We start from the raw sequence: 13622 nt of genomic DNA, 5'->3' as shown, positions 1-13622 counted from the left end.
ACAGTTTACAGTGGAAAAAAATAAGAAACACAAAGGTAAAGCAAAAGTAAATGCTCAGGGAAGATTTAGAAGCTTGCACTGTTTGCATCTGTCTTAGAAACAAAGCAATTGAAATAGAGTAAGTATTCTTTATGGTATTCTGCTTGTCCTAAAAAACCCCGCTGAGAATTAATGTCAAAATACTCTTTAACACACAGTGACATAATGGGTTCCCTCATATTTCAAATTTCAAATAATTCTTCAAAATTTCTAGTTACTGATTTACAGTTGTTAAATCTTTTTTATATTTATTTCCATATTAATAGGGAGGAGATGTCTGAGCCACATTTCTGAGACTTGTTGCACAAACTTCCTAGTCAATTGCAAAATATTTGCTGTAGGGTAATACAGTGATTGCAAAATGTGCTAAGGTGACCCTATGCACTATTAGAAAGGCGGACTTCTGCCACAAGAGTAACCCTGCTATAATCTATTAAACTAAATGGGAAGTGTTATTGTAACTATATCTGAAGAACCTCTCAGAGCACTTCTCTCATATGGTAGAGCAGTGCTGCTTGGGCAAAAAAGATTACATAGAGATTTGGATAGGGTTAGCACTGGAGTATCAGAAATGCTAGTCTCTTCTTTCACCTACTTTTATTAGCCATAAATAAATCTAATTTCACCTTCCTAGCACTGTTTCAGCTAGGACTTAAAAACAGTTAGAACAGCATGTTGCAAATCTACTAGCTGGTACTAGGACTTGCTGTGCTTTTGCAAGATTAAGCTTTTTGCAAGATTGGTTGCCTGAAAATTAGTCGTGCTATAGACTTTTTGGTAAGGTTTACTGCAGCTCGAATGTCTTACCGACCTAGATCAAATTCTTGGATTCCTCATTTACTTAACTCAGAGGTCCTCATTGGATTAATAGTTCACTTTGGATACTGCTGCAAAGTTCTATAGGAGATAGTTTTTTGAAGTGACTGCATAATTCTAAGTCTTTGACAGCTGTGTGCCAAATATACCTGAAGAGCCATAGCGTATTCAATCTGAAGCTTACAGTATACAGTTTTAAATGCAGAACTTGCCATTGAGGTGGCTGTCCCATCAGTTCTGTTCCAGCTTCTTGCTGTTGCTGTAGGCTCTAACTTTACTTTTTTTTTAAAACTAGTTGTAGACTACTGCCACTTTCTGTTATCTATTGGAAGGACTCATTTCAATTTCGACTTTAAAAGTTAGTTAATATGACATTTGTTCATTCTCATGGCTGTAGGCCCCTAGCTACTACTAAATGTACTTTTTTTACTTTAAAACACTAATGTTTCGAACACTATTTTAAAATGGTGTTATTAATATTTTTAATATTATATTATTTTTCTATATAATATGTATTATATTAATTGTTAATAATATTTTTAAAATAGCAATTGCTTTCGATATCACAGGCTACTCTTTGGCCCTGAAACTGCCCTGCTTTAGTTTGAGCTAGGTAAGCACGACATGTTAAATTACACAACAGTACTAATCCTTAGCTAGGTAATTACAACACTGATCCAGAGCCAAGAATAGCCTTTCCATATTTAGAATTCATTTAATTAGAATGAAAGTGCTGTCAACACCATTATATCTGCTATTGATCACTCTCTTGAAATTTAATCTTTTTTCCCAAGAATATAAACTGTACAAATCTTTATGTGATATGGCAGAAATTGTAGTTTTTTGCATACACTATTATCAGGAGAGCAATGAAAGTCTCCTGTGAAGCCTTATGAAGAAAGACAACACTGCGAGTAGAAGCCCACAGTCTCTTTTTTTTTAAAAAGGGAAATGATTGCTGTTCTTTTAGAGGCATTCCCACAAAGTCAAGGGAAGGTGAGGGATGTGCAAAAATCCTAGACTGTACAAGGATCCTATTCATTCAAGGTGAAAGGGCCAGGAGAGTGATTCTTTTTCAATACCAAACAGTAAGCAACTTTGAGCCATGCTGGGAAAGGCTTGATACAGTGCTTGTTTGTAGGATTTACAATGCAATTGCTGCAGTGGGGATCTAGTCAAAGAGAATTTTTTCCTTATTCAGGTAGCTGATCAAAGGGCAACTTGGCCTCTGGCATAATGGCTTAAATATATTTGATCAGCTGTGTTTCAGAACTTAAACACTTAAATGTTGTCCAGTATTTGTATTGGAGTTTGAGTACCTATCTCATGAAGTACTAACACTTCTGAAAAAGGAGATCAGTTTTGAGGCAGAATTGAAGCCTGAGCATTGCTTTTGGTATTTAGATTAAAAAGTTAGCCATAAAAGCTAAAGTAAAGGTTTCTTGTAAGACTCCCTATGCTTTTTCTAGATCATCCTAAAAAGTCTAAACCTTAGAAGAGAGGTGTAACTTAAGCTTTGCATATGCCTCTGCTTTTCAGGCTTGTCTGGGACAGGCATGACAGCTTTCAAAGTTCTTCCAGCCAATGCACTGTTGTTGCAACGCACAGTCAAGGAAGCCCAAACCAGGTCTGAAATATCTAAATGTTATATTCAGATCTAAAAAGAAGGAAGTGGAAATGAAGAGACAGCTTCGAAACACAAGTGTTGAGTAACCTTGCATGTGACTGCTGGGATTTATACATTGCCTTCCAGTAAAAATGGAGGCAACAAGTCTTCTGTCTAGTGTGAGAAGATTAACGTCCAGCTTAAAAAAAACAATGACAAACATTTGAATCCTGTTATTGACACTGCTTTATAACTCAAAGCACCTACTTCCCATTAGCCAAAATTCACAAGTGTTTTCTTGAAAATGGGATTTCTTGATTGAGGAGGAGTTGGTAACTGTCTTCCTGCATCTTTGAGTTTCTCTTCTGCAGGCCATGAACTATATCCTTAAGTATTTTCATCTTTGCAAGGACTAGGGGCAAAAAAAAAAAAAAAAAAAAAAAAAAACCCAACCCAAAACAAAGACCCCCCCCCCCACACACACACACACAACCTACACAACTATTGCGGGACAGAAAAGCGGGTAAAACAAGGAAGACTGAAGTGGAGCTACAGGCTTTCAAATGGGGCAAAACAAAAAAAGCAAAAACAAATTGGGAGCCCAGAAGTTTATTCCCTGCCCTGCTCTGCCAATAATGCAAGGTGTTTCTATGGAGAAACTACACTTACTTGCAACTGTAAAGGGCTTTTGCAGCACACAGAGCAAAGGCTGGAAGAGAAACGAATGAAAACTAGCCTAGGTACGCAGACCCTTTATCCGTCCAGGAGCAGGGCTCGTATGCTGCCTGTTGCTGGATCTCAGCATGAATACATCAACAATCCCCTTCACTGCAGAGCTAGCACCGATGGCAGCCCTGTGGCCTCCAGAGCTTCTCCAGGGGCTGTGTGCAGCCACAGACCATAGCTGGTCTCTGAACTGGGACCCACTCCTGGGCAAGTCTTTGAGCTGGCTGTGAATGAATATGCTCTGCTGTTGCATCCTTCAACTCATGGTTTTTTGGGGGGAGGAAAAGTCTCATAGTCAGTGGAGCCCTATCGGATATTATGACAATTCCCATAATTCTTAGGGAACTGGGCCGTGGCACAGTACAGCAGCTATGAAAGAGATTGCCGTGCTACTCTTTCCACTCAGACTTGCATGATGTGCATTCTGCCTGATAAATGATGAGGTATGGGATGCAGAGAGCCCAGGTGACAACTTTCCTGCCAAATAAACAGAGCAGAAACTGACTGATGGCATGAAGCTGCACATCCAAATAACCTTTCAGCAGACCTGGCCCCTGCCTATCATAGACAGTTGCTAGCTGTATCAATTGATTTTTTTCCAGCAGTTCAGATTGGAGAGTGCTGGACTGGATGATCTAAAACCAGGAGCAGACCAGCAGAGCTTGGGGATTGTAAAGAGTTTGTTAGATGTATCTATACACACACACACACACACACACGGAATTCTTTTCTAGAATAGGTCAAGAAGGCACACTGAACTGCATCTATATTCGCAGTGGTTGAGGACAGCTTTTAGGATATAAAGCCTCTCCTTAAACATCAACTTACCTTACCAGAGTACACTCAGAGTTTAAAGAGAGAGACTCTTCTGTTGCTGAAGGAAGTTCCACAGTAAAGATCTGTGGCAATCAAATTTAGTAATGCCATTAATGTCACTCAACATCATCAAAAATACATAGCTAAATTCTTGGCATGAATACGCACCACAAAATAGCTTAGAATGCTTCATAAGGAAATAAAATTCATGGCAGCACCAAATGCTTTTACAAAGGCAGTCAAATTTACTTTAATTATGCTCCTGTGCATGAATTTATGATGATGAATTTACATGCCCTTAACCAAGTGAGCATATGCGTTACTTCGGGCAATGGGGATATGAATTTATGTTGGCTATACTGATTCTAATAATTTAATTGGTGTCTTATAGCCAACACTCAGTAAGAAAATACACTTACATTAGAAACAGAATCCGCTCCTGCTCCTAACATTTGGGTTTTTTTTTTTTCCTCCTGTATATCTTTCTTTTCCAGTATCTTTCTTTTCTCTCCTCACACCCAGTCATATAACTGACACCAAAACAAACATTTATTCATCGCCATCAGTGAGTTTTGAAGCAAGTCCCCAGAGATTTTTTTTTAAGCAAAATTGGGGAAGTTCATGCCTTTCCAAGCTGTTGTTTCAGGCTCTCAGTCTCTAAAAAGCGTTATGATGGGCTATACTGCTCATGTCTGGATGCCTCTCATAATCACAACGGGTGGAGGGCTTTTTGGTAGTAAGTAAAAATTTTCTGTAGAATGCGAATGTAGCGTTCTGCTAGAAAATCTGCTAGATCTGAGGTGAGGACATGCAAAGTATATTCTCCTTGGTTTCTCCACTAAGTATAATAATAAATGGGATATCAGAAGAAATCAGAACCTTTTACAATACAAATGCCCAATTATTGTATCAGGGTTTTTTCCTCATTATATGCAATCATTTCTTAGGTTTCCATTCCATTTAAGTGTCTCATTACTGAGAATTAATAAACACCTTGATTGGTGCGCTGGCAAAATTTGTTTTGCAACTGTTTTGTATTGCTTTAAAAGAAGGATTCCAGATAAATTATATGTTTCATAAAGAGGTCACTGACTTTTGAAAGATTTCAATGCTGCCTACCTACTTACTTTATTGGCCTTTCTTTTTAAGTATTCATTAAAACACCATAGTCAAAATAACTAGGGAATTGATTAAAAAAAAGGAAAAAGAAAAGAAAAAGTCTGTTGCAATACCCACATAATCAATTACAGCATTTGGAACATAGCAGAGCTAAAAGGGAATTCTAACTACATCCTGCAGTAGGTCATCAATCAAAATCCTGACTAATGTGCAGCATCAGCATGGAAATGAAAAACCCTTTCAGTCATCAGACAGCTCTCAGCTCCTAAGAATCTATTTCTGTCACTCTTGGTCTCTGCTGCAGTGAAAAGGAAAAAAAAAAGAAAAAAAGAAAAAAAACAGTTGTACCAATTATTTTCAATCTCAAATGCTTTAACAAATTGACAGAGCTGAAAGGAGGATGCTGGATTCCACTGCCATTGCTTGCCAGAGCTAAGCTACCCCCTCTGTCGCTACTGAAGTGAGAGCCAGGCCGGGCCCTCTCCTTGAAGGGAGCACTTCTAAGTGTTGCAGCCAGTCCTCAGAAAAGCATAAGATTTCCCACAGGTGAATTATAATCCAAGCCATATTAGTGAATGTGCAGCTCTAGCCTCTGGAAATCTTCAGGGAGGTGAGACCTAGGTTATTATACATATCCTTAGGAGCAGGGAGGCCCTGTTTCATGCCTGAATGTGATCTTTTTTTCCAAGGAAGTCTAGTAACACCCAAGTGGTCAAGGTAGCTGTGGGTAATCTGAAAGAAAAAAGTACTAGAGAAAGGAAGTATGATCAGCTCTCAGTCACGTGGAGAAATGGATGGACTGAGGAGTCATAACTGGGAAAAGCAAAAACTAAGATGAACGATACATACAAATTGGTGTTGATCTCTTGTGCACACACACGTACACAAACATATGCAGAATTTTACATTTGCCTTTACAAATGAAATGGCCCATAGGAAGAAAAGGTTTCCTCCCCTTATTAAAAGCATGACATTTGTTAAAAAGTGAAAATATTTTTACATTGCTCCCATCTTCTAAAGGAAATTTTTAAAAAAGTATGCTCGATATTTTGTAAAAATTAGGATTTATAAACTCAGAAGGCTAATAGGAATACATTCATCTAAATGACAAGTGCAGTAAAGACAACTGCAGGAAAACTGTGCCCATACTACTAACATCCCAAAGATAATGCTGACTGCCAGAAACCAGTTTGATTTGTGTTACTTCGGGAGGAAAACAAGATCTTCCTACCAAAAAATAAATGCTAAATGCTTATTTCTTTATATGGGTTATTATGCCTGAGAAAAATACAATAATACGTAATGCTTATTACTACAGGATTCTGGCCACTGCCAGCTCCAAGAGAAGTTCTGGATCCCCTCCCTCCATGCACCCATGGGACTTGCCCCCATCAAGCAATACACGAAAATGGTCACAGTGCAGATGTAAGGTTTGCATCAATGACATCTGGTCATGTCAGGAAGCTGTTGCTGCAGGGCAGGGAGCGTGCAGCTGGCACAAGCAACAGCTGGCTAAATCACGCGTGACAGACTCCCTGAAAATGAGAAGAGTAACTTCCACTGTGCAATTTAGGACTCCCTGAGCAGCACTGATGGGTTAGGAAAGGTGAGGGAAGCATCCTTGGCAAGATAAGGAAAGTAGAGTTACAGGAGGAGCTGGAAAAGCCTCTAGTGAGGTATCAGCATCAATCCCTTGGAAAAAAAAGCTGGGGAATTACAAAATGTGACCGAAACAATGCACCTGTGAACACGTTCGATTCAAAGGAGCTACGTCCACACTGACCTCTGCCATAGCCCATCCCGGGTTCCTGCACTCCCCAGATGCACAGGCGATGGACTGGGGAGCTGAGCTTAACAAGGAACACATATCACTGCTTCACTTCATGCTCTTGTATGCTTGCCCAGTAAAGCTAATCTGTTAGAGCAGGTGTCTGTCTCGGGTGCTGACTGCCCACTAACAGGATTTATCTGTGCAAAGAGCTAACCGTCAGACAAACCACTCGATCACAGGAACATCTTTTCAGAAAGCAGTTTCTGGCGTTTCGCAACAGAAGTCATTATTATGAGACCAGCTTCCTCTTCTTCAATGAACAACCTAGATTTAACATCACAAACATTCAGTCAGCATTTTAGTTCCTCTCCTGCTTCCCATTTTTCTTGCTTTTATTCCAGACGCTTCCAGGAGTTCTTCCCCACAGGGATCACCTTTATTTCTTCTTTCCACCTTGCGTTTGGCCAGTTCCATACCACAGACCTAATTCTTAATAGATTCCACAGCTGCTGAAATAATCAGATTGTTGGCAGTGGTAAAACAAGTCCCAGTCGCTATTATTTCCATCATTGTGTAGGAGTCATTCATTACCAAAGGCCAGATTAACTATTTGGCAGAAGGGGGGGGGGGGGGGGACTAAAAAGCAGCAAGTCTTAACTATACCTCCTGCCAAATTCCTTTATGAATTTCCCTGTAACATACAATACCACTTCAGGTAGAAAACAAATACAGTTATGTTCTTACCTTCATTTTCTTCCTACTCAAGCTTCTCTTCTCCACTTTCTTTTAAAGTTCTTTTTGGGTCATGTTTCTATTTTTCAGAGCTTTCTAGCCTCTTCCATTCTTTCCTTCAAGATGTTCTTTATAATCTGTAGCTCTTGTAAGTCCTAGAGTAGCAGAAATAGACAAAAATATTCTGATGGAACTAAAACATTGCCGTATAAATTGTCTCATTTTCTTGATATCTGATCTCTAACCTGTGATCTCCCACATTTCAAAACTATTTTGTGGGTTTATTATAGATTTTGCATTCTCTGTCCAGAAATAAACATTTCAGATCTTAGACTCTCCCATGAACTGCAAAAAATCATTGTGGTTGAAGTTATTTTAAAAATAAAAGCTGTGTGGCAGGTCAGGGACTTAAGAAGCACCAAGATATAGAAAACACCTGAAACAGGTGGCAGGTTGTTTAACACCTCTCAGTGGTAAAAACGTCAAGCTGTGACTAGTTTGCTTTCAGGACTTCTCCATCTGAAAGGTCAGCATTTTACCACACGCTGTTCTGAAAGCCGAGACTTGGTAAGACCTGGGACATATTGTGAAAGATCTGGTTGTTTTACCATCGCAGCCAGAATAACTACACAACCCAGCTGCTCTGCTGCAGCACTTATCCAGCCTCCTGTGCCACAGACATTTCATTGTCTCACATTTTAATTTACACTTGTAATTAGACAGTTTCAAGTGGAGCCACCCTAACAGAACAGCAAGGCAATTTTAGTTGCTCTTGCCCTGTTTTCCGAGTTAATCTCACGCCACCTTGGCGTTCCTGTATGTGACCTGAGGACTGTCCAAACCCTCCTTGGCTGCTTCCTTGCCTTTTTACATCTCCAAGGAGTTTGGTGTGAAAACTGGTGAGGTCACCTAAACGTACTACTTGTCAAATATTAGTGAAAATGAACTGGATTAAGCTGATGTTTAATAAACTACTAGCTTCATTTTCATGGTAAAAGGAAAAAAGGTTTCCTGAGATTGCGAAGTTATCTTTTACACTACAGTATTGAGAAAGAAAATTGACTGGCAGTTTCAGAATCCAGTCTTCCTTTAAGCAGAAAGGCTGCTGGAAACACCAGCTCCTGGGAATATCCACTCAGATCTGACAATCCTCTTGTTGCCCTGAGAAATTCGAACATACCAGAGTGATTCCTAGGAGGAGCGATGAGCTGATACCACGCGTACGTGCTGGGGAGCAGCACTGAAGCAACATGTCTATGCTGCATGAGAGTCTGAACAGAAACCCTAAAATTTCTGCAATGTTCAGTGCTGCAACTCTGGAAGGACTTTGATGCTGAGAGTACACAGAAGAGAATTAAGTTTCTGTGTCAGAGACAAGTTTGTGAAGATAATCCCTGAAAGGTTCTCACACTGAAGTCTATGAAATGACAGACTTTGGCAAAGGAGCACTGATGATCCAGTCACGAGGGATGGAGAGAGGGGACCATGCAAAGGGTGGGTGCTCTTCCCTAAACAGGACAAGGACAATAGGATTGGAAAACCCCTGCAACTAAATCAAACAAAATGTTGGTTTTGAAATATGGTGGTGTTTTCAAGTTCCATCTGAAGGAATATTTGTATGTCCCTACTGAGTAGAGAGCAGAGCCAGACAACAAATGTAAGTGTAAAATATTAAATACTTAAAAGGAAAAAAATATATTTCTTTATGGGTCTAGGTATGTCCCAAGTAACCATGAGGTCAAAATTACTCATATAAATTGAAAACCTATTAGGTATTCTAGGAAATAACTAAGTGGAACACAGAGGAAAGCTAGGCTGAAGGATATTTTTCCCCAGAGAAATCAAAACTTCAGTTAAAAGAGCATTTTCACTGTCATTATAAGAATTATTGTTTAAAAAAAAAACAAAAGAAACCTCACTTGCTAAAGGTAAAATTAGATTTGCTCCACAAAATTATCTGTGAGAATAGAAGAGCAGAGGAGGAGGAAGAAATGCCAGATGTGCTAACAGCTTTATTTTAACTCCTGATCCATGGAGGAAAACAGCAAAGAGTTGCATATGGAGGAGGGCTTAAGGAAGCTGTTACCTAGACAAGACAGACTGTCAAAAACATACGCCTATTTAGAGCAGGAAAATGGGATTCTGGCAGCACGATCCTTGTAAGTGGATATCCAAAATTAAAGGTCAGAAATTACAGAAGTGGGCAGTGGTTCACTACTGAATCATAGCTATTACGTAGTTTTTGCTCCCACATCAGATTCCACCCAAAGACTTTAAGATGCAAGAATGAAACAGAGGCATTACAGGGAAAAAAAAGTGACCCAATTTCACTGTGCAAAGTGTTATCAAAGCAGTCAAATAGAGCCAAATTTGGGACTCTACTACAAGGTCTCAAAGCTCAGCAGACAGATTCACCTAAAATAATAGAGACTGTGTGTATGTGTGTGAGCACAAATGTGTGCACATATATTTTAAATATCATCCTACTGTTGGAAATTAAATGGTAGAAGAATTCATCTTGCTTCCAGCCTGGATTCAGAGCAACATTTCTTACTTAAAAAAAGGAAAAAAAATCTTTCCCATCATAAGAACGTGCACAGAGTTCAGAATGGCTCTGTGCAGTCCCAGTCCAGACCAGCTCTGGATGAGAATCAAGTCCTTCCCAGTGCGCTCCTGGTGTCTGCCAGCCACAAGCAGGCACCTGCCAGCACCTCTCACTCAAGAGGCTGCCGTGAATTAATTCTCCACGGTAGGCCTGCTCTTGCTAGCTTGCTTAATGGCACACTTGCATGATCTACATTCGGTCAACTTTAACCTTCACTCTGCCGATCCTTAAACCAAGCTAATCCTGCATGTTTTAGCATGTGGTGCACCCTGGCAAAGATTTGGGATGGAAGCTTTTCTTTTCTTTTTTTTTCTTTTTTTTCCCTTTTTTTTCTCTCTTTTTTTTTTTTTTAACATGCACACGACTTAAACAGGGAGGAAAATTTGAAAGATCAAAGAAAATCAGAGCAAGATTTTTTTTGTTGTTTCTCCCTTAAAAACTAAGGTATGAAAAGCACTGAAATAAAACAATGATACAGGCTGGTCAGCCTTACTTTCTAGGTTGTTGTTGCTTAGCACAATGTTGCTATGTTCGTGCTTGCAAAAACAAGATGATGTTCATATTAAAAAAAAAAAAAAAAAAGCCCAAACCAGTGACCCCATCCCAGCTCTCTCTACTTGAATTAGAATTTGCATAAAAATTTCACACATTACTTTTTAATAATTCCATTTTAAACAAGTCTCTTAAAATTTCCCCATAGTGTAGAGTCAAACAGAAATAGGTTTTCATATAATTACATTTGCTCCAAAACCTCACAGTCACAGTTTGGGGTTTTTAAAAAACTATTTACTGGTAGAAGCTTTGGTAGCCTAAGTTCCCAAGCGCTATAGAGTCATACATGCAAAATCTTAATTTTGGGATAAAAAGATTCAAGAAATTGTGGAATGGGAAAAAAGATGAGCAAAAAAAATTCCTTCTTGATAAGCTGAGCAATTTTGCTACTGGCCCAGGCAGGCAAGAAGTGCCTGAAAACATTACATAGCTGCATCAAAGGAATGAGAAAGCAGCTCAGAAAAGCAGAGACAAATGTGAATGCATGAGGCATTCAGTGGGCTAGTGCCAAGGCGCTGGAAGAAGAGAGCTGGGAGACCAAGAACCTTCCTGATATTGGAGGGACTTCAAGTTTGTCACACAGTAACCTAAAAATCTGCCTTTGTTTGGTTAGGCCTTCATTGCTAAATGTGTTAAAAACAATTTTTTCTTAAAAATAATCTAAAATGATAAAATGACTGCAGTAGGAAGGGCTATAGTAATTTTTCAGACAGCCTTTCCTGCTCTTCTACCAGAAGATAGACCTCTTGAAGTTTGTCCTTCAGTAATTCCTGCTTCATTTCCTTTATTTGCAGGCAAAAGTCAAAAACCTTTCCATCTCTTCTTCCAGTTCATCCAGCTGCCCTGCTCCCTCTTGTACATGGACAGCCCAATCTGATGACAGAAGCTGTTCGAGGTGTGAGCAACTTCCCCCTCTTTAACTTTAGGCTACTTTGAAGTTCTTGCAGAGAGGATTTTTTTGTTTGTTTTTGCAGGAGAATGAATTAAAGGCACTTCTAAAACCACTATTTAACAGCCACTGCCTGACTGGGGTCCTAACCATGTCCAAAGGAACTGGAGTCCAGAAAAAAGACTAAAAGGGGCAGGTGTTTCCTTAGACACTTGTATATACAGCCTCGTGCTCACAGCTGTCTGCTATTAATGTAATTTCTAGGGTACACTGTAAATCTCAGAGCACTAAGAATCTTCAACAGACTCCCGAGGGTAGTATTGAAGGGACTTTAATTTAGGCAAAAGGACCTAATTTTGAGATGGAACCTGCTAAGCTTATAAACAGAGTTTTATGGCACATTTGCTGTAAATGGGTCTGGATATGGAGACACAGGAGACCATTTACAGTCCTATGTTTCTTATTAAAGGCAAAAGAAAACAGCCATCTGTTTTACCTTTTTTTCTTTTTTTTAATAGCTGTACTAGCAGATCCAGCCTCTGGCACTGTCTGGAATTCATTTAGTAAGTCCAAAGTCTTCTTCCCAAACTCCTCCAACCAGGGAGAAGAAATTCTAACTTCTGAAGAAAGCATTAGCTCATTGCAACATTTAATCACCTGAAAAGGAGGAGGAGAAACAGCAATGCCACAACATGGCCACAGCCACTCTACACCAAACGAACCTCCAAGTGGCATGCGGAGGGGCTCACCCAAGAGCAGGACGAACGCAGGCAGGCAGGGAGTCGCTGCAGATAACCATGAGGCCATGGGATGGAGGGCTGAGGAGCTGGCATGCTGCCCCAGGCTGTGGGAGCCGGGCACAGCGCTGGGATCCCAGCATGGGTGCCCAGGGCAGGGGCAGTGGTAGGGCTTGTGGGTTGAGTCCAGGGACATATGGTAAAAGGTGGCAGAGAAGGATGGGGACATTTCCTCCTGCTGGCTGCAATCCAGTGGCCACCATGATGGGGTCAACCCAGATACTACTACTTCCGACTCCTGAGCAAATGGAGTTGGTGCTCTTGCCTACACAATACCATGTGCTAAGAAAGAAGAGAGGACTCCTTGGAACTAGTCTCGTCAGTTTTAGCTCTGTGACCTTCCGCTGATTCATATCTCTGAAGTGGTTATAGAAGATTAAGGAGTGCTGCTGTGCCACACTGATCTGGTCCAGAAACTTGCATCTGCCTGCAAGCCATGTAAATCTGCATAACAACACACACGCTGCTCATGGGTCACCTTGGGTTTCAGACCTTCATCTCTATTCTAAAGCACGCAAAACTCTATTCTAAATGTTGCTCCCTGGCCAAAAATGCCACTAATGTTTCAAGGTCATATTATTTAAAGTAAATGAAAGAAACTGGAGTAATCATCTTCTGGGATACCCAGAAGTCCATTTGCTATGTTTGCTAATGAACAACATGCTTGAATAAAAGGTTGTTTTCCTTCAGACTTAAATCTTCCCCTATTTGATCTGTTATGGAAATTAGGCTTGTCAGCCACCATAACAGGGCCCGACCCTAGGTTCCCACAGAAAAAGTTCAGAGCCAAATCAAAGCAAATTAAATAATTAAATTTTAATCACGCGCATGCAGTAATTACAGCTCGAGCTGGGTGCCTCCGAAGAGGGACCACAACAAAAAAATCCTGGGCAATTATAGTTTTCTCAACTTAAGTTTCCCACCCCTCACACGGTAGTTAGACCAATAGTAATTTTTTAGGTCTGGGGTCTCCTGCTCCTCATTGGATCTCATCGTTGTTCCTAGGTAAGCTGTTTTTCTCCTTACCTTTATTTTTGCGGTCTCCACTGACGGTTGTACCTTTATTTCTTGTTGGGTCTTGCGGTTGTCTCCCAAGGTCTTATTTTCAAAGTTTTGACATCTTCCCTTTTGGAGTGGGTGACACAGGAATGCAG

General features: G+C 40.1%; 2 protein-coding genes and 1 long non-coding RNA gene across 5 annotated transcripts in view; 1 reads left to right on the top strand and 2 right to left on the bottom strand.

The window, feature by feature from the left end:
* ATP6AP2 (ATPase H+ transporting accessory protein 2) overlaps nt 1-12153 on the top strand; it is a 26594-nt gene extending 14441 nt beyond the window's left edge. Inside the window, exon 10 of one of the 2 annotated variants that reach the window (XM_064497521.1) lies at nt 11577-12153. The gene's annotated coding sequence lies outside the window, so the exon portion shown is untranslated. Of the gene's footprint in view, nt 1-2394; nt 5979-11576 lie in introns of those variants that run through there. The other variant, XM_064497518.1, reaches the window with a different exon arrangement.
* On the bottom strand, nt 4025-13622 carry LOC112992549 (uncharacterized). 2 transcript variants are annotated; one of them, XR_010385109.1, is made up of 3 exons: nt 13495-13622; nt 7638-7780; nt 4025-4086 (listed from the first exon to the last, which is right to left on the bottom strand). It is a non-coding gene; the product is annotated as an uncharacterized LOC112992549 (long non-coding RNA). The 2 variants fall into 2 exon arrangements; XR_010385112.1 differs by lacking the exon at nt 4025-4086 and adding an exon at nt 6521-7399.
* On the bottom strand, nt 11475-12939 carry C1HXorf38 (chromosome 1 CXorf38 homolog). The gene is given in 5 exon segments (XM_064505366.1): nt 11475-11573; nt 11576-11696; nt 12168-12456; nt 12698-12837; nt 12839-12939. Coding segments are annotated over 5 exon segments (750 nt in total).

This window comes from Dromaius novaehollandiae, chromosome 1 (genome assembly GCF_036370855.1).
Source record: "Dromaius novaehollandiae isolate bDroNov1 chromosome 1, bDroNov1.hap1, whole genome shotgun sequence".
NCBI lineage: Eukaryota > Metazoa > Chordata > Aves > Casuariiformes > Dromaiidae > Dromaius > Dromaius novaehollandiae.
This window is presented reverse-complemented; position numbering and strand designations above follow the sequence as displayed.